Source organism: Phyllobates terribilis, unplaced genomic scaffold (assembly GCF_046119375.1).
Source record: "Phyllobates terribilis strain yellow unplaced genomic scaffold, ASM4611937v1 Scaffold_9__5_contigs__length_417890890, whole genome shotgun sequence".
Taxonomy (NCBI): Eukaryota; Metazoa; Chordata; class Amphibia; order Anura; family Dendrobatidae; genus Phyllobates; species Phyllobates terribilis.
The window spans coordinates 291,639,421-291,666,285 of NW_027362769.1; the positions used below are offsets into that span (position 1 = coordinate 291,639,421).

The 26,865-nt window shown below is 44.4% G+C and overlaps 1 protein-coding gene across 1 annotated transcript in view; it reads left to right on the forward strand.

The window, feature by feature from the left end:
• TMEFF2 (transmembrane protein with EGF like and two follistatin like domains 2) overlaps nucleotides 1-26,865 on the forward strand; it is a 1,048,378-nt gene that overhangs the window by 692,141 nt on the left and 329,372 nt on the right. The window contains exon 6 of the mRNA XM_073647876.1: nucleotides 21,544-21,692. Within this exon, the coding sequence (XP_073503977.1) occupies nucleotides 21,544-21,692 (149 nt within the window). The remainder of the gene's footprint in view (nucleotides 1-21,543; nucleotides 21,693-26,865) is intronic.

Here is a 26,865-nt window from a genome sequence, read left to right on the forward strand (position 1 = left end):
GAGTCCTCAATTTGCCCTTATCAGCACGCACACGTGTGTACTGTGAATCAGCTACATACTTCTTGATTGCCAAGACACTTCATCCTGATCATCGCACAATGTTGATTGTAGTCATGCCTTGACCTAAACACTCCACAATTTGTTGCTTCTCAGCAGCCGACGCATCCTGTTTCTTTCCCATTTTGGCAGAAAATGTAGGCTGCTTAATAATGTGAGAGAGCCTTCTTAAGTAGTCTTGCCTTTCATTGGACACACCTGCCAAACTAATTAGCACAGGTGTCTGCAATTGCTTACAGTGATATAAAGAGCCCTGACACACATCACCATCAATGAGTTTAACTGACAAACAAACAAATTCTTCCCTTATCACTCCTAAACACTTTTTGCATAATAATTTGGAACGCAGTGTACATGTGCTTTTCCACAAAACACCAGTGGTTCACGTAGTGAATCTTACAGTTCTAACTTGCCAACCGTGGTCTGTATGGAGTTGTTCAATAAAGGGCCCAAAATTAAGATAACATAGATGGGAGAGGTCTCTATGAATAGGAATTCCTAAGTATTTGATACCCTGTGAGGGCCAGGCAAAGGGAAAGTTGGACTGGATGGAATTCTATATGGATTTGGGGAGGGAGACATCGAGGGCCTCAGACTTCGCTGCATTGATTTTAAAATTTTACCATGTAACAAAGTGATCTATTTCAGCCATAACAGCATGGATGGATATATGTGATTGAGTGATATATACTAGGACATCATCAGCAAATAGAGAGCACTTGTACTCGGTGCCTCCCACCTCAATCCACCTAATATTGGGGTTATGGCGAATTGATGAGAGCAGGTGCTCCGTCACTAGGATGTATAAGAGAGGGGACAGAGGACATCACTGCCTTGTCCCATTGGTGATTGTGAAAGGTGATGAAAATGTTCTGACGCACCCCCTGGGCCTTGGGACACCCGGAGCCGGACCCTTTTTGGTGGATGCTAGTGGTTGTAGTCTTCGTGGCGGCGACCCAGTTCCGTGGCTCAGGGCGGTCAAACCAGTGGCGGAACTATTTATGTGGTTTTCATGTTTAAATGTCCGACTACGCCACCCGTGGATTGCGGTCAGAGTGAACCGCTGCTACAGGGCAGACCACTGAGGCTGGTGTTGTGGGTGCAGCAGAGCGTAGCATAACTCCCCACGGGAGGAGTATAGCCTCAGGGCAGTGTATGCGGAGGATGGGGGTGATGGTGCAGGGCAGCAGCAGTAACGACACGGAGTCAGTGATGCAGTTCAGGGCCTTTACTCACAGTTCTTATTATCCAGACCACGTCTGCAGGTAACGGCTGCCCACGTCGTACTGTGCTCACCAGGTGAGGGGCTCAGACAACTCCCAGATAACTTTGGAGCACTTCACAGGACCCCCTTTGTGTGTCCTTTGTCTGGCCTTTCTTACCAACACTTCTGTCCGGCTGCCTCGGGCCTCCTCTTGGTAAACTTGGCGCCAGTTTCCCTGACCCTATGTGGTGCCTTCCTAGCGGGTGTAGCGAGGGGCTGCGCCACATAAAATGTCAGAGCCTCCGGTTTCTAGCTGAGGGTTGTTTCCTGCCTCCACTAGTTCGGGGACCGGTCTCCCCCTTTGGCCTGACCCCTCCACGCAGGTGGATTCGGGCGTGCGGTGGCGACTCGCCCGTCCGCACCCCTGGGATCCCTTCATTCCTCGTTCCTGGAGCCTTCTCCGCTCCTCTTCCTTCCTTCTCCCTCTTCCAGGCCTGGGCCTCTGTTACTAGGCCCGCCTCCGGAGCAGAGCTCATGCAGAGCCCCTGCTCCCTGCCACTTCTGCTCAGACTTCTCTGCACTGAACTAAGATGGTGCCCACCTTTTATACTCCCTTCTCAATGCACCCAGGAACTGCTTCCTCCATGCTCCTGCACTACAGGGTTCCCCTTCCTCAGTGTTCCCTCCCCCCACTCCAGCCAGGGACAGGGACTGTCGTGCCCATCTCAGGGGCATATTGGTCGCCCTGCCCCACGGCAATGTGGTGTAATGCATGCAGGTGTCGGGTCCTGATCCACACTCCATCCTTACCTGAGAGTGAGATATCACACCTCTGGGTGAGGTGCAATACGTCTGTAGCAACCGAGCCCTCAGGGTGCTACAGTTCCATTTATCTTCAGCCTAGGTGACGTATTGCGATACAGGGCCGTGATTTTGGCTATAAAAGGGTCCCCTAGACCCCTACCCCAAGCTTTTTAAGAGAATCATATATGGCGTGCCAGGAGACTCTATGGAATGCTTTCTCAGCATCCAACGAGAGTATCTAATTACAAATTTTTAACTGCATCTAGCCCAGGAAATACTTTGTGCCTAGTAGCAGTGTCTGCTAGTGAGCGGATTATCCCGGCTGTTAAGCAAGCTGCACCACCTGTAGTTTAGACACTTAATTTTTTCAAAGGAAATGCTTCGGGACCATGGGATACTTAGTGAAGAGCATCAGGAGGCACCCCAAGGCATAGGGGCTGGGACTGGCAGTAGGATGCCTTGCGGTGGACAGCCGAGCTCGATCCTTATAAAAGCTTTTTAACTGCAGCAGCTTTAGTGGACGCTACTGGAGCTGGAATTACCGCGGCTGCTGGCATGAGACTTGCCCTCCAATAGATCCTTGTAAATGGATTTAAAGTGTATTCATTCAAATTAGAGAGACAATTTAAATTAAAAAGCTTAGAGCTGCCTCCACCACAGGGGGGCTCGCTCGACCCACCAGCGGACAGGCACCAGTATTGGGAGAGGGGGGCTGGCCGTCAGGGTTCACCGCGGCTCTGGCACAAACCCGGCGACACGGAGGTGGCACGGGCAGGAGCGGACTGGCCGTGTCGGCTTCTCACTTTTTGGATTTTAGAAGGGCATGACATGCCTATATCTGTGTCTCCCCCTCCTTTTACTCCTCCACCTCTTTTCTTTTCGCATGACTATATGTACTTGTCACTTTTCCATGTGTTAGTTATGTCTTCTGAGCAGTTTGTCAGCTTTTGGACACCTTTGAAGGTGTTTTCTATGTGTTTCTATGTGTTTTTGTTTGCCTGCCATTGGTTTTAACGGTGTTCGAAGGTGTTCGACGAACAGTTAGGCGAACACACGGGTGTTCGACGAACCGAACCGAACTCGAACACTACGGGGGTGGCTCAACACTACTCACTTTGTCCCTGTTACAGCAGATATTCTCTGCATAATCTCCAGGAACACTATCTGCTGAAGTACATGCAGTCAGATCTTGCCAACAAATTCTTGTCTATTCTGAAGCTGACCAAATTTTCTGCAGGGTCAGGGGCATAGTGGGTACAGGTATTCCAGCTGCACCCAGGCCTTAGAGCCTAGGGAAGCCCTAAAGGTTACTATTAATGATCAGCGAGTACCGTAATATTTGTAATCACAATACTCATAACGAGTACTTTGTTATAATCATGTATTCGTTCCGAATAGCGAGTACAATGCAAATCAATGGGAAATGCGAGTAATTTTCTGCTGGACCCTAAAAAGGGGTCTGGGGGCCTGAGGAAGAGGCTGAAATGGATGGGAAAGTGATGAAACAGAATGGGAAGAGCCTGGAGAATATGCCAGCATGCATTTCTGACTCACATATGGTTTCTGGGAATAGGTTTGTCGCAGTATTACACCACTTTTATAGACTCACAAGAACAACTACCAAATCTAACCTAAATTTCATTTAACAGGCCAAAAAAGGTTAAGAAACAGTTTTTTTTTCTGCATAATCAAGTGTATATAAGGCTAAATAAACCAGAGAAACCAAATAAATATCCCTTTTAGCGTTTATTCACACATAATGTTGTGGCTTTTTTTTTGCATTTTACAATTGGGAGGGCCCTACTGATACATTTTGTAGGTCCTTCTGTCATACATCATTTTTAATTCTCTATTCCCAAGCACTTATCAAGCACAGCACCAGTAGGTATGTTGATCTTTGACCTGAGAGGCCTCAGGTGGCTCTGTAACATGTGATTTAGAGGGACAGCTGTTACTTAGACATTTGCGCGGTCCCTCCATCATTGACACTCAGATAGTGGAATACATATTCCATAGTAGTTTACAATGTGCCCATTGTAGCATTGGGCTTGACCCTCCTCCTCCACCACCATGTGAACCTGCGGCCCTAAATTCAAATGTTAAGAGGGCCTGCAGTAGGCAGGAAAGCTGAGTTTTTTGAGAGTCTTGGAGTGGCCCTGTAACATACATTATGAAGTCTACTCCTCTAGAAATTTTGGAGGTTCCTCTTGTGTACATTTGAGAGTAGAGATGAGCGTTGTTCGACTCGTACTGTTTGCCAATCTCAAATTCAAGCTGTTTTGGGCCGTGTTTGAGCTGTTCGGCGAACACGAACGATTTGAAAAAAGTCCGGCTGTTCGAGGTTATGTTCGATAATTGTTCGTGCACCAAAATCATAACTGGATTTTTTCACAGTAATGCTGATAATAAATGTTAATACGCAGTTTGAGTGTACAGCGGGGCAGGGGATGGATCTCTGCAGAAATAATGAAGATCTCCATTTTTTTTTCTCTTTCCCGCATTTACAGTGGGGAGGTGCAATCTGTCAGCCTATCAGCAGCGCACACACGGAGCGAAGTGCTTTTTTTCACACAAGCAAGGGCTGTGTATGTCACATGTCCTTGCCCTATAAGACCCAGCCATTTTCCACATCGCCACCATTCTCTCACTGCTGCAGCTGCGTGTTAGACGGCACTGCTGTTGATGTGTGCGCTATACTTTCAGTGTCAATTTCAAGCCAATTTTCTCTGAAATATACTGATAGCTTGGGAGTAGGGAATAGTTGTGATTGCAGTCCTTTTGAGGACTAGGTTACAGCATTTTCTACGACTTTTAGCAGGCAGGTCTGTGCTCTGAAATAGATAGCTTAGGAGTAGGGACAAATTGTAATTGCCATCCTTTTGAGGACTATTTTACAGCATTTCCTAGGGCTTTTTGCCAGGCAGGTCTGTGCCAGTGCTGTGCAAGTGTTTTTCACAGCAGTTGGCTAAATCTAGCTAAGCAAATACTTTTTGGCCTCTTGCAGTGTGTGTTAGTCAGTGGAGTAGCGTATCTGTGTTGCAAGCTACACCACCTGTGTATAGAATACAATTTTTTTTACTGCACCTAGCCAAGTAAAACCTTTTGGGCATAGCATCATTCTATTAGGCCATCTATACTAAGCTCCACCAGCTTGCAAATTAGTAATAATTTTTATCTGCATCTACCTCGGAAAATAATTTTGGGCTTGTAGCAGTGTGTGGGACTTATTCTTAGTACATCTATAATAAGCTCCTCCAGCTTGCAAATTACAAATATTTTTTATCTGCATCAAGCTAGGAGAATAATTTTGGGCATAGTAGCAGTGTGTGGTACTCATTGTATTAGGCCATCTATACCAAGCTCCACCAGTTTTGAAATTACTAATAATTTTTAGCTGCATCTTGGCTGGAAAATAATTTTGGCATGTTAGCAGTGTGTGGTACTCATTCTATTAGGCCATCTATACTAAGCTGCTCCAGCTTTCAAAGTACTAATAATTTTTAGCTTCTTCTTGCCTGGAAAATAATTTTGGGCCTAGTAGCAGTGTGTGGTACTCATTCTTTTAGGCCATCTATACCCAGCTCCACCAGTTCTGAAATTAATAATAATTTTTAGCTACATCTTGCCTGGAAAATAATTTTGGGCATAGTAGCAGTGTGTGGTACTCATTGTATTAGGCCATCTATGCCAAGCTCCACCAGTTTTGAAATTACTAATAATTTTTAGCTGCATCTTGGCTGGAAAATAATTTTGGGCATGTTAGCAGTGCATGGTACTCATTCTATTAGGCCATCTATACTAAGCTGCTCCAGCTTTCAAATTACTAATAATTTTTAGCTTCTTCTTGCCTGGAAAATAATTTTGGGCATAGTAGCAGTGTGTGGTACTCATTGTTTTAGGCCATCTATACCAAGCTCCACCAGTTCTGAAATTAATAATAATTTTTAGCTTCATCTTGCCTGGAAAATAATTTTGGGCATAGTAGCAGTGTGTGGTACTCATTGTATTAGGCCATCTATACCAAGCTCCACCAGTTCTGAAATTAATAATAATTTTTAGCTGCATCTTGCCTCGAAAATAATTTTGGGCATAGTAGCAGTGTTTGGTACTCATTGTATTAGGCCATATATGCCAAGCTCCACCAGTTTGGAAATTACTAATAATTTTTAGCTGCATCTTGCCTGGAAAATAATTTTGGGCATAGTAGCAGTGTATGGTACTCATTGAATTAGGCCATCTATACCAAGCTCCACCAGCTTGCAAATTACAAATTATTTTTATCTGCATCTAGCTTGGAAAATAATTTTGGACTTGTAGCAGTGTGTGGGACTTATTCTTAGTCCATCTATACTAAGCTCCTCCAGCTTGCAAATTACAAATAATTTTTATCTGCATCTAGCTGGGAAAATAATTTTGGGCTTGTAGCAGTGTGTGGGACTCATTCTATTAGTCCATCTACAGTTATATGAAAAAGTTTGGGCACCCCTTAAGCTTAATGTTTTATAACAATTGGTGTTTTTGCAACAGCCATTTCAGTTTGATATATGTAATAACTGTTGGACACAGTAATGTCTCTGCCTTGAAATGAGGTTTATTGTGCTAACAGAAAATGTGCAATCTGCGTTCAAACAAAATTTGACAGGTGCATAAGTATGGGCACCTCACCAGAAAAGTGACATTATTATTTAGTAGATCCTCCTTTTGAAAAATAACAGCCTCTATTCGCTTCCTGTATTTTTTAATGAGTTCCTGGATCCTGGATGAAGGTATTTTTGACCATTCCTCTTTACAAAACAATTCCAGTTCAGTTAAGTATGATGGTCGCCGAGGATGGACAGCCCTCTTCAAATGATCCCACAGATGTTCAATGATATTCAGGTCTGGGGACTGGGATGGCCATTCCAGAACATTGTAATTGTTCCTCTGCATGAATGCCTGAGTAGATTTGGGGCGGTGTTTTGGATCATTGTCTTGCTGAAAGATCCATCCCCTGCGTAACTTCAACTTTATCACTGATTCTTGAACATTATTGTCAAGAATCTGCTGATACTGAGTGGAATCCATGCGTCCCTCAACTTTAACAACATTCCCGATGCCGGCATTGGCCACACAGCCCCAAAGCATGAAGGAACCTCCACCAAATTTTACTGTGGGTAGCAAGTGTTTTTCTTGGAATGCTGCGTTTTTTTGCCGACATGCATAATGCCTTTTTGTATGACCAAACAACTCAATCTTGGTTTCATCAGTCCACAGGACCTTCTTCCAAAAAGAAATTGGCTTCTCCAAATGTGTTCTTGCATACCTCAGCCAACTCTGTTTGTGGCGTGCTTGCAGAAACGGCTTCTTTCGCATCACTCTCCCATATAGCTTCTCCTTGTGCAAAGTGCGTTGTATAGTTGACCGATGCACAGTGACACCATCTGCAGCAAGTTGATGCTGCAGCTCTCTGGAGGTGGTCTGAGGATTGTCCTTGACTGATCTCACCATTCTTCTTCTCTGCCTTTCTGATGTTTTTCTTGGCCTGCCACTTCTGGCCTTAACAAGAACTGTCCCTGTGTTCTTCCATTTCCTTACTATGTTCCTCACAGTGGAAACTAACAGGTTAAATCACTGAGACAGCTTTTTGTAACCTTCCCCTGAACAACTATGTTGAATAATCTTTGTTTTCAGATCATTTGACAGTTGTTTTGAGGAGCCCATGATGCCACTCTTCAGAGGAGATTCAAACAGGAGAACAACTTGCAAGTGGCCACTTTAAGTAGCTTTTCTCATGATTGCATACACCTGGCTATGAAGTTCAAAGCTCAATGAGGTTACAAAACCAAAAAATTGCTTTAGTAAGTCAGTAAAAAGTAGGTAAGAGTATTTAAAACAAGAAAATGATAAGGGTGCCCATACTTATGCACCTGTCAAATTTTGTTTGAATGCAGATTGCACATTTTCTGTTAGTACAATAAAGCTCATTTCAAGGCAGAAACATTACTGTGTCCAACAGTTATTACATATATCAAACTGAAATAGCTGTTGCAAAAACACCAATTGTTATAAAACATTAAGCTTAAGATTAATAGGGGTGCCCAAACTTTTTCATATAACTGTATAATAAGCTCCACCACCTGTTTATGTAATAAAATTGTTTTACTGCATTTAACCCAGCCAATCCTTTTGGGCTAATACCACAGTTTGGCCACTCAGCTCTGCTCGGTTCCCATCCATCGTTTTTTGTGCAAACAACTCCAGAGTTGTCATTTAGTTAACCACCAAAATGAGTGGAAAAAGGCCTGCTGCAAGTGGAAAGGGGAATAGGCTTGTTGGGAAGGGAAAAAAGGTTGTATCCGTGGGGTAGGTGTTAAAGCAACAGTAACATCTGCTGAAGAAAGACCATCTTCCAGCCAAACTAAGATATATACTTCTTTTAGCAGACAATGTGATACTATCCCTTTCTTATGGCCAATCCAATCGATACAAATTCCAGATGAGGCACAAAAACAGCAGGTGCTTCAACGGATATCAAGTGCTCCTTTAAGTGGGCTCTCCTCCACCTCAACTTCAACATCACAAATACTCCAGTCCTCAGAGGTGTCACCCCACTCGCGCTTGCTTCCTCACAGCTCCCAAGTCTCCGGCTGCCCATCTGAGTATGGGGTAGAACAGATGGTTGAGTCTGCAGAGCTGTTTACTCATACTATAGCCTGGGAATCAGAGGTCGGCTCCAGAGCTTCTGTAAATCCAGACGAGGAAATGATCTGCACTGATGCCCAGAATCTTTATGAGTCAGATCCAAGACCAGACGCAGAATGTGCTGACCATAATGTAGACCCTCGTTCCCAAACTGTAACTCCTGTTGGTGGAGTCAATGAGGAAGACGATGATGAGACTCAAATACCTGATTGGAGCGACAACTTGATTTTTTTGTCAGGGCAGGAAGAGGTTGGCTCTGAGGACGACGGGTGTGAGAACACACAGGGTGATGATGACGAGGTTGCAGATCCCACTTACTGTCAACCCACAGTCAGCCAGTCGATGAGGTCAGCAGAGGAGGTGGAGGAGGATGCTAGTGACGACGAGGTCAGGTTGCGCCTTCCTGGACAGAGACGTAGTACTGGAAGCACGTCAACAACTGCATCCTCAAACACAACTCTGCCTCTTACCACAAGTCGTGTTTTCACTTCAGGTCGCATGGGTGCTAAGCTTTGCATAGCCTGGGCATTTTTTCAGATCGATAAGGATGACCAAACTCGTGTTATCTGTAACATTTGTCACCAAAAGCTAAGTAGAGGCCAAAAAATCCATAGTTTGAGTACTTCATGCATGAACCGTCACATGGATATGAAGCAAAAGTTGCAGTGGGAAGCTCACTGTGCTACAATGCGGCCTAGCGGGCCGGGCCAACCACTGTCTGCCCCATCTTGTGCATCCGCGGCCTCTTCATCCTCTGTGACTGGGGGGACAGCAGTCACACCTGTTTTGGGACGCAGACTTGCCACCTCTTTACCCGCAACAGCCAGCATGATTGGCAGGTCATCATTTTCTTTGGAGGTGGAAACACCAGCTGGTGTTGAGCGCTCTCCGACATCGAGAGCACCACCTTTGGATCAAGGCAACCTAACATGTCCGCCTGCAACTTCCTCACAGACCGGCAGTTTGCCGGGGACACCCTTCTCAACCCTGTCTAAGCACAACAGCCAGCCCTCGGTCCCTCAGATGTGGACAAGTAAAAGACCATTTCCTCCTAGCCATGAGAAAGCAAAGAGGTTGAATTTCACCATCTGCAAGCTCTTGGCTACAAAAATGCTGCCTTTCCGCCTTGTGAACACAGAGGATTTTCGAGACCTTATGTCCGTCGCAGTGACCCAGTACCAGATGCCCAGTCAGCACTACTTCTCAAAGAAAGGTGTGCCTGCGCTCCACCAGCATGTCGCACACAACATCACCGCTTCTTTGAGAAACTCTGTGTGTGACAGGGTGCATTTCACCACAGACACTTGGACGAGTAGGCATGGACAGGGGCGTTACATGTCGCTGACTGGGCACTGGATAACTATGGTGACAGCAGGACAAGGGGCTGCTGTCCAAGTGTTGCCGTCCCCACGAGTTGTGCGTCAATCCTCTTTATCTAGAAGTTCCTCCACTGCTTCTGCCTCCTCAACCTCCTCTCGGTCCTCCACCTGCACCCAAAGCCTGTCTGGTCATGCCACATGCTTTCTAACTGCGCAGAAGGGATCCTGCACACCTCCTTACTATGCTGGCAGCAGGGCTCAATGTCATCAGGCAGTTTTTACTTTGAAATGTCTGGGAAATGTGAGTCACACAGCAGAGGAGTTGTGGTCAGCTCTAGAGAACCAGTTTCATGAATGGTTGTCTCCACTGGACCTGAAACCAGGGAAGGCCGTGTGCGACAATGCTGCAAACCTGGGTGCGGCCCTTCACCGGGGCAATGTCAAACACGTGCCTTGTATGGCTCACGTGTTGAACCTGGTTGTCCAGCAATTTTTAGCCCACTATCCCGGACTAGATGGCCTTCTGCAGAAGGCACGGTCGCTGTGTGCTCACTTCCGCCGTTCGCATCCCGCAGCTCAGCGACTTACATCTCTACAGAAGTCGTTGGGCCTGCCACTTCACCGGCTAAAATGCGATGTGCCTACCCAGTGGAATTCAACTCTGCACATGTTGCAGCGACTGTGGCAGCACCGACAAGCCCTGGTGCAATACGTTCTGACGTATAGCCTGGGCCAACGGGATCCAGAGGTGGGGCAAATCGCGCTGGAGGAGTGGTCTCAGATCAGAGACCTATGCACCCTTATGCACAGTTTTGAAATGGCACCGCCTGTGTATCTAATGAGAATTTTTAACTGCATCTAGCCTAGGCAGACTGTGGGGACCCCCAACCAAACCCAGACGCTCTGCATGTAACCCAGCCAATCATTTGATAGCATTGCTAGAAGCAGAGTCGCATGGGCTCTAAACCTTGCATAGCCTGTGCATTTTTTCTGATCGCTAGGGATGACCCCACTCGTCTTATCTGTAATATTTGTAACCAAAAGCTAAGTAGAGGCCAAAAAATCCATAGTTTGAGCACTTCATGCATGAACCGTCACATGAATATGAAGCATAAGTTGCAGTGCGAAGCTCACTGTGCTACAATGCGGCCTAGCGGGCCGGGACAACCACCATCTGCCCCACCTGTGTCATTCTGGGGAGACTTAAAACTACTGCGTAGTCTTTTCCAAAAATTTGAGGGAATTACCACGGGAATGGTTTGGAAGAGGTATAAGAGTTTAGGTAGGACGTTCATTCTTAGTATACTTATTCTGCCGAACCAGGAAAAATCCTTCACCGTCCAAGAAGTAAGATCTTTATGTAGTTGTTCAATAAAGGGCCCAAAATTAAGATAAAATAGACGGGAGAGGTCTCTATGAATACGAATTCCTAAGTATTTGATACCCTGTCAGGGCCAGGCAAAGGGAAAGTTGGACTGGATGGAATCCTGTATGGATTTGGGGAGGGAGACATCGAGGGCCTCTGACTTCGCTGCATTGATTTTAAAATTTGACCATGTAACAAAGTGATCTATTTCAGCCATAACAGCAGGAATGGATATACAGTGGTGGCCAAAAGTATTGGCACCCCTGCAATTCTGTCAGATAATACTCAGTTTCTTCCTGAAAATGATTGCAATCACAAATTCTTTGGTATTATTATCTTCATTTAATTTGTCTTCAATGAAAAAAACACAAAAAAAATGTCCTAAAGCCAAATTGGATATAATTCCACACCAATCCTAAAAAAGGGGGTGGACAAAAGTATTGGCACTGTTTGAAAAATCATGTGATGCTTCTCTAATTCGTGTAATTAACAGCACCTGTAACTTACCTGTGGCACCTAACAGGTGTTGGCAATAACTAAATCACACTTGCAGCCAGTTAACATGAATTAAAGTTGACTCAACCTCTGTCCTGTGTCCTTGTGTGTACCACATTGAGCATGGAGAAAAGAAAGAAGACCAAAAACTGTGTGAGGACTTGAGAAACCAAATTGTGAGGAAGCATGAGTAATCTCAAGGCTACAAGTCCATCTCCAAAGACCTGAATGTTCCTGTGTCTTCTGTGCGCAGTGTCATCAAGAAGTTTAAAGCCCATGGCACTGTGGCTAACCTCCCTAGATGTGGATGGAAAAGAAAAATAGACAAGAAATTTCAACACAAGATTGTATGGATGGTGGATAAAGAACCTCAACTAACATCCAAACAAGTTCAAGCTGCCTTACAGTCCGAGGGTACAACAGTGTCAACCCGTACTATCCGTCGGCGTCTGAATGAAAAGGACTGTTTGGTAGGATACCCAGGAAGACCCCACTTCTTACCCCGAGACATAAGAAAGCCAGGCTGGAGTTTGCCAAAACTTACCTGAGAAAGCCTAAAACGTTTTGGAAGAATGTTCTCTGGTCAGATGAGGCAAAAGTAGAGCTTTTTGGGAAAAAGCATCAACATAGAGTGTGCAGGAAAAAAAAAGAGGCATTCAAAGAAATTAACACGGACCCTACAGTCAAACATGGCGGAGGTTCCCTGATGTTTTGGGGTTGCTTTGCTGCTTCTGGCACTGGACTGCTTGACCGTTTGCATGGCATTATGAAGTCTGAAGACTACCAACAAATTTTGCAGCATAATGTAGGGCCCAGTGTGAGAAAGCTAGGTCTCCCTCCGAGGTCATGGGTCTTCCAGCAGGACAATGACCCAAACACACTTCCAAAAGCACTATAAAATGGTTTGAGAGAAAGCACTGGTGACTTCTAAGGAGGCCAGCAATGAGTCCAGACCTGAATCCCATAGAACACCTGTGGAGAGATCTCAAAATGGCAGTTTGGAGAAGGCACCCTTCAAATATCAGGGACCTGGAGCAGTTTGCCAAAGAAGAATGGTCTACAATTCCAGCAGAGCATTGTAAGAAACTCATTGATGGTTACCGGAAGCGATTGTTCGCAGTTATTTTGGCTTAAGGTTGTGCAACCAAGTATTAGGCTTAGGGTGCCACTACTTTTGTCTGGCCCATTTTTGGAGTTTTGTGTGAAATCATCAATGATTTGATTTTTGCTTCATTCTCTTTTGTGTTTTTTCCTTGCAAGCAAATTAAATGAAGATAATAAGACCAAAGAATTTGTGATTGCAATCATTTTCAGGAAGAAACTGAGTATTATCTGACAGAATTGCAGGGGTGCCAATACTTTTGGCCACCACTGTATGTGATTGAGTGATATATACTAGGACATCATCAGCAAATGCAGAGCACTTGTACTCGGTGCCACCCACCTCAATCCACCTAATATTGGGGTTATCGCGAATTGATGAGAGCAGGTGCTCCATCACTAGAATGTATAAGAGAGGGGACAGAGGACATCCCTGCCTTGTCCCATTGGTGATTATGAAAGGTGATGAAAATGTTCCATTTATCTTCAGCCTAGCTGACGGATTGCGATACAGGGCCATGATTTTGGCTATAAAAGGGTCCCCTAGACCCCTACCCCAATCTCTTTAAGAGAATAATATATGGCATGTCTGGAGACTCTATGGAATGCTTTCTCAGCATCCAACGAGATTATCTAATTACAAATTTTTAACTGCATCTAGCCCAGGCAATACTTTGGGCCTAGTAGCAGTGTCTGCTAGTCAGCAGAGTAGCCACCGCCTGTAGATCTAATTACAAATTTTTAACTGCATCTAGCCCAGGAAATAATTTGGACCTAGTAGCAGTGTCTGCTAGTCAGCGGATTATCCCACCTGTTAAGCAAGCTACACCACCTGTAGTTTGGATACATAATTTTTTCAAAGGAAATGCTTTGGGCCCCCGGGACACTCAGTGAAGAGCATTGGGGAGGCACCCCAAGGCACAGGGGCTGGGACTGGCGGTAGGACCCCTTGCGGTGGACCGCCAAGCTCGATCCTTCTAAAAGCTTTTTAACTGCAGCAGCTTTAGTGGACACTACTGGAGCTGGAATTCCCGTGGCTGCTGACATCAGACTTGCCCTCCAATAGATCCTTGTAAAAGGATTTAAAGTGTACTCATTCAAATTACAGAGACAATTTAAATTAAAAAGCTTAGACCTGCCTCCACCGCAGGGGGCCTCGCTGGACCCACCAGCGGACAGGCACCAGTATTGGGAGAGGGGGGCTGGCCGTCAGGGTCCACCGCAGCTCTGGCACAAACCCGGCGACACGGAGGTCGCACGGGCAGGAACGGACTGGCCGTGTCAGCTTCGCACTTTTTTTGTTTTAGAAGGGCATGACATGCCTATATCTGTGTCTCCCCCTCCTTTTACTCCTCCACCTCTTTTCTTTTCGCATGACTATATGTACTTGTCACTTTTCCATGTGTTAGTTGTGTCTTCTGAGCAGTTTGTCAGCTTTTGGACACCTTTGAAGGTGTTTTCTATGTGTTTTTGTTTGCCTGCCATTGGTTTTAATGGTGTTCGAAGGTGTTCGATGAACATTTCGACGAACAGTTCGACGAGCATACGGGTGTTCGACGAACCGAACTCGAACACTACGGGGGTGGCTCAACTCTATTTGAGAGTGCCCTCACTTATTCATATTGTAGGGCCCTCACTCTATTATTTAACTCATTTAAGGGCAGAGACTACAGAGATAAAGGCCAAGAGACATGGAGTACTAGAAGGTAGAAGTGAGTGTGGCCTGTCATCCTCAGATTTAGCTGAACTCTGTGAACTGGAAAAATAAAGCTGCACTAGTCAACCAGATGATGAACTCAAATATATCACTTGTGCAAGTCAATGGACAAAGGATAAATGGTGCCCCCTCTCCAGGATGGGTTGGAGAAGCTTCTCTAAGTGGCTCAGAGATTTTGATTGTCAATATTACCCAGATTATATAGCAAGAGAAGACTTCTTGATATTGTACTACTTGGTCCAGTGCAGAATGTGCATCGCATTTCCAAAAATTACTCCTGGGGACTGTGTCATAGGTGCAGGAAGGGCCTCCCTTGACAAACATTATCTATGATGGAGTACTGTTGTAGTTGTGGCCCTCAATTCAAGTTTTCAGAAGGCCATCAGTGGGTCATCAACAGTCAGTGTAAATTTCTATTGAATATGTATCCCCTATCTCAGTCACAATGTAGCACAACCTGTGACAAGGGCCTCCAATGACAAATATTAGTTTGGTGGGACCACTGTACATTCCATATTTGTCCACTGCACAATGTGTATAGGGTTTGTAAAAATTAGCCCTATGGGCTGAGTCATGGTTCATCCAGGAAGCCACCATCCCAAGGGCCTCCTATCACAAATAGTAGTTAGGCTGGAGTAGGAATACTGTCCTGGTTTGTCCACTGCACAATGTGCATAGGGTTTGTAAAAATTAGTCCTATGGGCTGAGTCATGGTTGATTCACTATTTTTGCTGTGACAGCTAGCTTGGCTTGTGCCATCAACATCTGAAAATCTGTTAACAAAACCCAAAATGCCAAAAAAGCCTGTTGTTAAGGGATGTGGACGTGGTGTTGTAAGTGGTGCGCGAGAAGGCATTCAGTCTGTATCAGGCCAGAAAAAGCTTGATGCATCCACTATGTTCCTGGAAAAATTTCCCGGTCTGGAACGTAAACGTGTGTGGAAGCCAGAAGAGCGAGAGCAGATTCTGTCTTGGATATCAGACAAGGCCTCTATGTATTTGTCAAGCAGCAACAAATCTTCCACAACCACACAGTCTATTGTGGATATACAGAAGGCTGGCCCATCCAATCCTGAAGATGGTTCTCCTTCCTCCCGCCATTATCAGTCACAGGAGACATATGACCCCAAACTTGGCCACTCCGAGGATCTGTTTGGTACGTATCCTTTGGTTGGCTTTGGCCTATCATTGTGCAGCATTGAGGGACAAGAGGAGGTGGCGTGCATTGATGCTCAAGTATTTGAGGACCTACGGCCAGAATAAAGCCACTTGGAGGAATGTAATTTACTGTCTCCAGAGGTGGAGGCTAATGATGATTAGACACAGTTGCCATCAGGTCAGCCTACAATGTCAACTGGAAAGGAGGATGAGATGGTAGACGAGGTGGTCGATGATGAGTCCACTGATCTGACATGGACTGTTGGCACGCATAGTCATGACAGCAACACAGAGGAAGATGGATATGTAGCACCAACACAGGCACCAAGGGGTCATGGTTTACCCAGAGTGAGAAATGGATCAACTGTTCCCAAGAGCTCCCCTGCTGTGCGCCAAGTCAGTGCAAGGGTGCGTTCAGTTGCTGTGTGGAATTTTTTTTCAGAAAGTCCTGCAGAGAAAAACATTGTAGTCTGTAGCATCTGCCATACCAAGTTGAGCAGAGGCCAGTGAAAAGTCAACCTGAGCACCACCAGTATGCATAAGCACATGGCAGCCAAGCACCCCAGTAGGTGGGCGGAACACCAGGGTACCAAATCTGCGTCTGCGGGTCAAACCAATGCCATGTTGCCTGGGCTATGTCCTTCAGAATCTTCTGTTCAGGAAGCAGGCACTCATACCTCCTGCCCACAAGCTGCAGTTGTTCACTCACAAAAAACATCAATCACTTCCACTTCCTTGTCCCAGCGAAGCGTCCAATTTTCTGTGCCTGAGAGCTTGGAAAGAAAGCGTAAATACCCAGCCACGCACCCGCAGGGACAAATACTAAACTCGCACATTGCCAAATTGCTTTCTATGGAGATGTTGCTGTTTAGGCTTGTGGGAACACAGTCTTTCCATGATCTCTTGGCTGTGGCTGCCCCACGATACAGTTTTCCCAGTCGATTTTGCCTGGTGTGCCGTGCCTGCTTTACACAAGCATGTGTTTTACAATCTGAACCGTGCTCTCACCAACGACATAACAGGGATGGTCCACCTAACAGACACCTGGACAAGTTGTTGTGGACAGGGACGATACATTTCTGTCACGGCACACTGGGTGAACCTGGTGGAGGGTGGGACAAAGGCGAAAAACTGGAACATCGCACATCCTACCCACACCAAGAATAACGAGCCCAACTTCTGTCAGAGTTTCCGCCTCTTGATATTCCACTTCCTCTCTCCCCTCCTCGTGCTCCTCATCCTCTGCTGAATTACTCTCCCCATTAATGCCAAGCTGGGACTTGTGCAGCAGCGCATCAGCAAAGAGGCAACACGCTCTGCTGAAGCTGATATGTTTAGGTCAGAAAGCACACACTGCAGCAGAGCTGTGGCAAGCTTTAAAACAACAGACTGATTAGTGGCTCTCCCCGCTGCACCTTCAACCCGGTTTGGTCATCTGCGATAATGGGCGTAACCTGATGGCGACTTTAAAGGTCGGCAAGCTGCTACACGTGCCATGCATGGCTCACTTGCTGAACCTAGTTGTTCAGAAATTTCTGAAAACTTACTGTGACTTGCCGTACCTACTTGTAAAGGTGCGCCGTATTAGCGCCCATTTCCGCCATTCCTCTACCGCTTTTCCTGCTCTTACAGCACTACAAATGCGCTTGAATTTGCCAAGTCACCGACTCATTTGCGACCTTCCCACGCAGTGGAACTCAACCTATCATATGTTGACGAGGGTTAGTGAACAGCAGAGGGCAGTAGCTGAATACCAGCTTCAACATGCCCGTCAGACTGAGAGTCAGCCACCACACATAACAACTGTCGAGTGGGTGTGGACATTTGTGAGGTTCTTGAGAACTTTGAGTACTGCACCAACCTCGTGAGCGGTGATCAGGCTATTATCAGCGCAACCATCCCGCTGCTGTGTCTCTTGAAACAATCACTGCATAATCTCAAAGAGGAAGTTTGAGTGCCCAGCATGTTGGCATGGAGCCAGAGTTCCCAATGGGTGTTACTACCCAGCCCAGCCAATATTCTGAGGCAACATTGGGTGATGAGGAGGAAGATGAGGACGGAGAGGACTTGTTTTTCTATGCTACCGAGGGGACTCGTAATGCTACAGAGGGGACACCCAACCAAAGCTTCATGTCTTTCCAGCCTGGATGGGCTGGAGAGGAGGAGGTGGAGGAGGAGAAGGAGGCAAGTCAGTGTGAGGAGGGGCTGGGTACTGTTTCTACTGTTGCGGACACAGAACATTTGCCTTTTTGCAGCTTGGCCCACATGGCACAGTTCATGTGTAAGTGTCTGTGTCAAGACCCTCACGTGATACACATTTTATCCAACAATAATAATAATAATTTTTATTTATATAGCGGCAACATATTCCACAGCACTTTACAATTAAGCGGGGACATGTACATACCATGAATTCAATACAATGTAAGACAGTTTAAATAGTTACATTAGGAGTGAGGTCCCTGCTCGCAAGCTTACATTCTACAAGGAAATGGGTGGACACAATACGTGAAAAGTGCTTGTGATTTCAGGTCTGGCAATTATAATAAGTAGGGATTTTCATATATAGCTGCATAATCCGGTCATCAGCCAATATGCGTAAGTGCAATAATCAAGTACTGAGTGCAGTTATCGTGTGCATGGAGGGTGTGGAGACAGATGAATAGTAGGGTGAGGATTCTGAATAATATTTAGATGGAGGGAACAGGGAAAAGTTAGTTTACTGAGTAGTTGAGGTGGTAGGCTTGTTTAAAGAGATGGGTTTTTAAAGCACGCTTGAAGACGTGGGGGCTAGGCATCAGTCGGATTGTCTGGGGTAGAGCATTCCAGAGAACTGTTGCAGCACGAGAGAAGTCTTGAAGACAGAGGTGCAAGGTTCGGATTATGGTGGATGTTCGTCTTAGGTCATTTGTAGAATGGAGGGCACGTGTAGGGCGATAGACTGAAATGAGAGAGGAGATATAAGGTGGTGCAGAACTGTGGAGAGCTTTGTGGGTGAGAGTGATGAGTTTATATTGGACCCTGTAGCGAATGGGCAACCAGTGTAATGACTGGCACAAGATTGAGGCATCAGTGAAGTGGCTGGACAAGAATATGACCCTGGCTGCCACATTCAGGATGGATTGGAGAGGAGAATGTTTGGTAAGAGCGAGACCAATCAGAAGAGAATAGCAGTAGTCCAGACGAGAGTGAATAAGAGCGACAGTAAGAGTTTTAGCAGTTTCAAAGGCGAGAAAAGGTCGGATTCTGGAGATGTTTTTAAGGTGCAGATGACAAGAGCGTACTGGTTGGCCACCTTTCTCAATCCACGGTACAAGGAGAAATTTCCTTGTCTCCTTTTGGAGCCACCGAAGAGTTTTACAATGGAATCGTTCAAAAGGGCCATTGTAGATCAGTTGCTGAAAACATCACCCTCAGACAATGCTGGTGGCAGAGGTACTGGCTCTTTTCAGCACCAAGGGATAATGGGGAGAGACATGAACACCAGCTCCAATAGAGGTGGGGGGGGGAAATGTGCACAAATTAGGCAATTTTCAATAAACCAGCACAACAGCAAGGGCTATCTGTGCCTGTAACAGTGCCAAGGAGGGATAAGTTGCAGAACATGGTCAAGGGGTACTTAAGTGACCATATGTGCATCCTTTCTGATGCTTGAGTTCACTTTAATTATTGTGTGTCTAAGCTGAACACGTGGCCCGACCTCTCCTTATATGCCTTGGAAGTGCTGGCCTGCTCGGCTGCTAGTGTGGTGTCTGAACGTGTTTTCAGTTCCGCTGGGGCAATCATCACTGATAGGCGCACACTCCTCTCCACGGAAAATGCAGACAGACTTACTCTGATTAAATTCAACAAGGACTGGATATCTCCACAGTTTGTAATCCCTCCAGATGACAGCAAGCCAACCTAAATTCACCAAAGATGCAGATTCATGCTACTTCTGTTAACGTCACCCCCTTCCCATAAAAACCAGTTTCCTTCCTTCGTCAACCATGACTCAGCCCATAGGGCTAATTTTTACAAACCCTATGCACATTGTGCAGTGGACAAACCAGGACAGAATTCCAACTGCCGCCTAACTACTATTTGTGATTGGAGGCCCTTGGAATGGTGGCTTCCTGCGTCAACTATGACTCAGCCCATAGGGCTAATTTTTACAAACCCTATGCACATTGTGCAGTGGACAAACCAAGACAGAATTCCTACTCCAGCCTAACTACTATTTGTGATTGGTGGCCCTTGGGATGGTGGCTTCCAAAATAGTGGGTAAAATGGTCTGGTGCGTGCTTGGTAGCAGGCAGTAGGAAATGTTTGGACTACTGCTTTGCGTAGGACACTATATGCCTTTTTAAGTGGACTAATGTGGACAGAAGGCAGGCTGTCACCCCAAAAACAGCGGGGAAAATGGGCTAGTGCGTGCTTTGTAGCAGGCAGTAAGAAATGTTTGACCTACTGCTTTGCTTTGGGCACTAACCGCCTTTTTAAGTGGACTAATATGGACAGCAGAAGCCAGGCTCTGACTGCTAAAACAGCAGGGAAAATAGACCGGTGCTTTAAAAAAAAAGCAGCATAAAATGCTACCACTCTGTGTGCTGGAAAAACATTGCTTTGCCTCTGACAAGAGTTGTTTTAAGATGGACACTGGAAGAACACTTTAACCTCTCCCTACCTAATACACAATCTCTCCCTCCCTGTACTCTGACTTTGTTGTGTGTCTTCAGCTCTGAAAAGAGCTATTTTTTGGTGGTATTATGGAGCTGGTGAGCGGCTCCTTTAAACTGTCCCTGCTCGAGTATCTCTCCCTCCCTACTCTACACTGAACTAATGCACACTGCAGGTAGCCCTTAAAAGGGCTTTTGTTTTATCAAGAGGCCTAAACACTCTCCCTAACAGTTCAGCGATCTCTCCCTATGCTTGTAAAACGTAGGCTCCAGACGCAATGTGCACAAAATGGCGGGGCTTAAATAGACCCAATGACGCTCGGCGGCCAGCCAATCACAGTAATGCCACAACCAAGATGTCTGTGACATTACTGTGATTGGTTAAGAAGCCCAGCATGCTTAGTGGCTGCAAACGAGGGGCCAAAACTGCAGGGCGGGACATCCAAATATAGCGAGCCGAGTACACAAATACTCGTTGAATAACGAGTAACCTGAATAACGTACTATCCGTGCGAATAGCAAATAGTAACGAATACACTCGCTCATCACTAGTTACTATGATAAGACCAATACCAATAAAAACCCAGGATACTTTGAGGCCCAGTTGTAAATCTCGCCTTGGAGCCAACAAGCTTCATGTTATTCTGCTGTAGTAGGGCTTGTCATGGTCATATGTCACGCAAAACAAATGTTGATGAAAAACTTTATTGAAAAAGTGTATTTACAGCACACAATTAATTCTGTAGATCTTTTCATGTTTATATACAACTACTGTAGTTATCCAATGTATTCTTATGTTGAATTATCTTAATGGAATTCACATAGAAAATACTGGTTCACAACAATAACAAAAGTAAAAGCTAGAATCAGTGAATACACATTTTCTTTCTGAATTATAAAACTGAAGAAAAGTTTGATCAAACTTTTATTTTTTTTATTCTTGCAGCTTGTCTTTGAAACTATTTTACTTTTGTGATTCTCTAGGTGTGTGTGTAACATTGACTGCTCCCACATCAGTTTCAACCCAGTTTGTGCTTCCGATGGGAAATCTTACGATAATCCATGTCAAATCAAAGAGGCATCATGCCAGAAACAGGAGAAAATTGAAGTCAAGTATTTGGGTCGATGTCAAGGTAATGCCTGCAGCAAAATTCATTTTGAAGACAGTTTTTCATTATTTCTGCCGACAGAATTGCTAAGATATTGCTAAATGCTTGGTTGGTTGGTGGAAACTTCAGCTCGTATTTAGGACACATAGTCAGCGTACAGGGTTATGAGTATCATTCGCTTGTCTCATTACATAATAGAGCTTGTTACAGCATAATACAGTCATGCAGGAAAGGGATCATGTGGTTCCTCAATAAAACTAGGACAAACTTAAGCAAACTATATTAACAGAATATAGCTGATTGTTTTCAACTAGTTCAAATTTTCTTAATAGGGTAATTAAAAAAAATCCATAACACTTATTCTCTATTTTGGGGGAGGAGGCTAAGCATATCCAGTTCATCAATTCTAAGTGGTACAGTAGGTTGCTTCCCCATCTTACAAGAGATCTTACAGCATCCTCACATATTTGGACTAATACTGTTTTGTGCCACTACTAAGCATGTATTGATAAGCAGATGTAAAAGTTTAAAGGGATGTTTCTATCTTGGCAAGCGACATATCGTTGGGATATGGAATCACTTGAAAAAGAAGGGCTGCAGCATTGGTTGTGTCCATGTGAATGAAGCTTTGGCTGAAGACATTTCTAGAGACAAAACCAAGATGCAGCAATGAAGTATTGCTACTGACCCTTTATTCCTAGTAATTTTGGGGTCCCAGAGATCACATCCTTTTAAAAATTCATATTCTAGTGTTATGCTCTCACCAAAATGAGAATACCCCTTTACGGTAATGGCAAATGGTAAAATGCGATTTTTTTCCTCTAAAGTAAATGTTTCTCTGTGGACAGTGAAAGTTATCTGCTGTTGTTCTATCCTTTACCGAGCGCTTTGAACATGACATCAGAAATGAACACACAGCATTGCTGTCAGTGTCATGCGGTGAAGGGAGAGACGCAAATAGTGAAATGCCGCTGAAATGTCAGATTTTGGTATGTGTCTAAGATGACACTTTTTAAGAAAGAAACATCATAGAACATGGCGAACTAAAGGACATACCCACTGAAATGTTTTGCAGAAATCTGAATCTTCCCATCTATTGGTGTTGATTTGTCATTTTTAATTTATTGTCTGTCACATTTTAGTTGAAACAATATGTTGTTTAGTCATCATTTTCTGTTCAGTAGTCAGATTTTATCATGTAAAAAAACATTATTCTGTGATAATGAAACAAAAAAGAAATAAAAACAGTCTGTGTGATATTTCAGTGCTAAGGGAGAATTCTCTGATTTTTAATTCTTCAATAATGTTTTTTTTTTCATTTCAGATGATTTATGATATGCTTAAAGGGAACCTGTCACCAGGTTTGTCCCATGTGAGATAAGGCCACCACTTTTCAGCCCTGATATACTGCATACTACTATGCTTTATATACAATATAAACTCAACCTGACCTGCAAGACAAGAAAAACACCTTTCATTATACTCACCTAGAGGGCGGTCCGGTCCAATGGGCGTCACTGGTCCTGGTCCGGTTCCTCCCTTCTCCTTGTGATGCCATCCTCCTACTTGCTTCATATGGATGACATGTTCTATGTCATTCAAAGTGTCTCCAGCATTGTTTTTCTGCCAGGCATACGCCTCTCTTCCTTGTCAAGGGCAGAGCAAAGTACTACAGTGCGCATGCTCAGGAAAAGACCAAAGAACCCCGGCGCATGCTCACTGCTTTACTCCACCCTAGTCATGGCAGAGAAGTCCGCATGTGCAGGAATGCGATGCCGGAGAACACTGTATGGATGACATAGGACGTGTCATCCACATGAAGCAAGAAGGAGGACGGCATCGCAAAAGAAGGGAGGCGCCAGACCAAGACCAGCGACACCCATCAGACCCGGCATTCTCTGAAGATTTATACTTACTGCACAGAGTTACTAGTTTTAAAGAGTTATTACAATCTTTTACATTTATGACATATCCGCAGGACATGTCATGAATGTATGATAGATGTTGATCCTACTCCCAAAGCTCCCACAGAAATATATGGAGAGCACCACTGCTGCTCATTCACCTCTCCTCTGACAGGACAGTGAGATGGATCGCATCATCTCTGCTGCCTGATATATTCTCCTCGGCCATTGCTATTCTTCTGCCTATCCCTGCAATCAAGCCATTCACTGGCTACCCAATTCAAAGCGACTTATGCTCAAAATTGATGCAATCTTCAGTGATCAGAAGACTTGTTTTGCTCTTCTCTTTCCTGCTCCCCAGTCTTCAGTGTCTCCTTGTCTCCTTATAGAGTATAGAGAACTTCAGAAGACATCCTAGTTATGTTAGATCCTTATTTTCTCAATTAGATTAAAATGTTGCCTATTTTCCTCCATATATAAAACTATATATGTAAATGACCACATGTAATTAAAAAAGTACTCAGATTTATTCATCCTAAAATAAATTATGAAGTTCATGCTACAAATAAAACTATACTTATAAAAACTGCATCCAAATCTTGATGAAGATGATTAGAGATGAGCGTTGTTCTACTCGAACTGTTCGCCAATCTCAAATTCGAGCTGTTTTGGGCGGTGTTCGAGCCGGTCGGCGAACACGAACAATTTGAGAAAAATTCGGCTGTTCGAGGTTATGTTCGATAACTGTTCGTGCACCAAAATCATAACTGGATTTTTTCTCAGTAATGATGAAAATTAATGTTAATACGCAGTTTGAGTGTACAGCGGGGCGGGGGGAGGGGCAGGGGATGGATCTCTGCAGGAACAATGAAGATCTCCATTTTTTTTTCTCTTTCCCGCATTTGCAGTGGGGAGGTGCAATCTGTCAGCCTATCAGCAGCGCACACACGGAGCGAAGTGCTTTTTTTCACACAAGCAAGGGCATGTGTGATTGGCAGTGTATGTCACATGTCCTTGCCCTATAAGACCAAGCCATTTTCCCCGTCGCCACCATTTTCTCACTGCTGCAGCTGCGTGTTAGACGGCACCGCTGTTGCTGTGTGCGCTATACCTTGTTAATTTCAAGCCAATTTTCGCACAAATATACAGATAGCTTGGGAGTAGAGAATAGTTGTGATTGCAGTCCTTTTAAGGACTAGGTTACAGCATTTCCTACGACTTTTATCAGGCAGGTCTGTGCTCTTAAATAGATAGATTGTGGGAGTAAAGACTAATTGTAATTGGAGTCCTTTTCAGGACTAGGTTACATCAGTTCCTATCAGTTTTTGCCAGGCAGGTCTGTGCCAGTGCTGTGCAAGTTTTTTTCACAGCATTTGGCTGAATCTAGCAAAGCTAATCCTTTTTGGCCTATTGCAGAGTGTGTTAGTCAGTGGAGTAGCCTATCTGTGTTGCAAGATATACCACCTGTGTATAGAATACCAATTTTTTTACTGCACCTAGTGAAGTAAAATCTTTTGGGCATAGCATCATTCTATTAGTCCATCTATACTGACCTCCATCAGGTTGCAAACTGAATATAATTTTTTTCTGCATCTAGCTCTGAAAAAATATTTGGGCTTCTAGCAGTGTGTGGGACTTGGTCTATTAGTCCATCTATACTGACCTCCATCAGGTTGCAAATTAAAAATATTTTTTTTCTGCATCTAGCTCTGAAAAAATATTTGGGCTTCTAGCAGTGTGTGGGACTTGGTCTATTAGTCCATCTATACTGACCTCCATCAGGTTGCAAATTAAAAATAATTTTTTTCCTCATTTATCTCTGAAAAAATATTTGGGCTTCTAGCAGCGTGTGGGACTTGTTCTATTAGTCCATCTATACTGACCTCCATCAGGTTGCAAATTAAAAATAATTTTTTTCTGCATCTAGCTCTGAAAAAATATTTGGGCTTCTAGCAGTGTGTGGGACTTGGTCTATTAGTCCATCTATACTGACCTCCATCAGGTTGCAAATTAAAAATAATTTTTTTCTGCATCTAGCTCTGAAAAAATATTTGGGCTTCTAGCAGTGTGTGGGACTTGGTCTATTAGTCCATCTATACTGACCTCCATCAGGTTGCAAATTGAATAAAAAAAATTTCTGCATCTAGCTCTGAAAAAATATTTGGGCTTCTAGCGGTGTGTGGGACTTGGTCTATTAGTCCATCTATACTGACCTCCATCAGGTTGCAAATTAAAAATAATTTTTTTCTGCATCTAGCTCTGAAAAAATATTTGGGCTTCTAGCAGTGTGTGGGACTTGGTCTATTAGTCCATCTATACTGACCTCCATCAGGTTGCAAATTGAATAAAAAAAATTTCTGCATCTAGCTCTGAAAAAATATTTGGGCTTCTAGCGGTGTGTGGGACTTGGTCTATTAGTCCATCTATACTGACCTCCATCAGGTTGCAAATTAAAAATAATTTTTTTCTGCATCTAGCTCTGAAAAAATATTTGGGCTTCTAGCAGTGTGTGGGACTTGGTCTATTAGTCCATCTATACTGACCTCCATCAGGTTGCAAATTGAATAAAAAAATTTTCTGCATCTAGCTCTGAAAAAATATTTGGGCTTCTAGCGGTGTGTGGGACTTGGTCTATTAGTCCATCTATACTGACCTCCATCAGGTTGCAAATTGAATAAAAAAATTTTCTGCATCTAGCTCTGAAAAAATATTTGGGCTTCTAGCGGTTTGTGGGACTTGGTCTATTAGTCCATCTATACTGACCTCCATCAGGTTGCAAATTAAAAATAATTTTTTTCTGCATCTAACCCAGCCAATAGTTTTGGCCTAATACCACAGTTTGGCCACTCAGCTCTGCTCGGTTACCATCCATTGTTTTTTTGTGCAAACAACTCCAGAGTTGTGAATTAGTTAACCACCAAAATGAGTGGAAAAAGGCCTGCTGCTGGTGGAAAGGGGAATAGGCGTGTTGGGAAGGGGAAAAAAGGTTGTGTCCGTGGGGTAGGTGCAGAAGAAAGACCATCTTCCAGCCAAACTAAAATGTCTACTTCTTTTAGCGGACAATGTGATAAGATCCCTTTCTTACGGCCACGCCAATCGCTACAAATTCCAGATGAGGCACAAAAACAGCAGGTGCTTCAACGGATATCAAGTGCTCCTTTAAGTGGGCTCTCCTCCACATCAACTTCAACATCACAAATACTCCAGTCCTCAAAGGTGTCACCCAAATCGCACTTGCTTCCTCACAGCTCCCAAATCTCCAGCTGCCCGTCTGAGTATGAGGTAGAACAGAT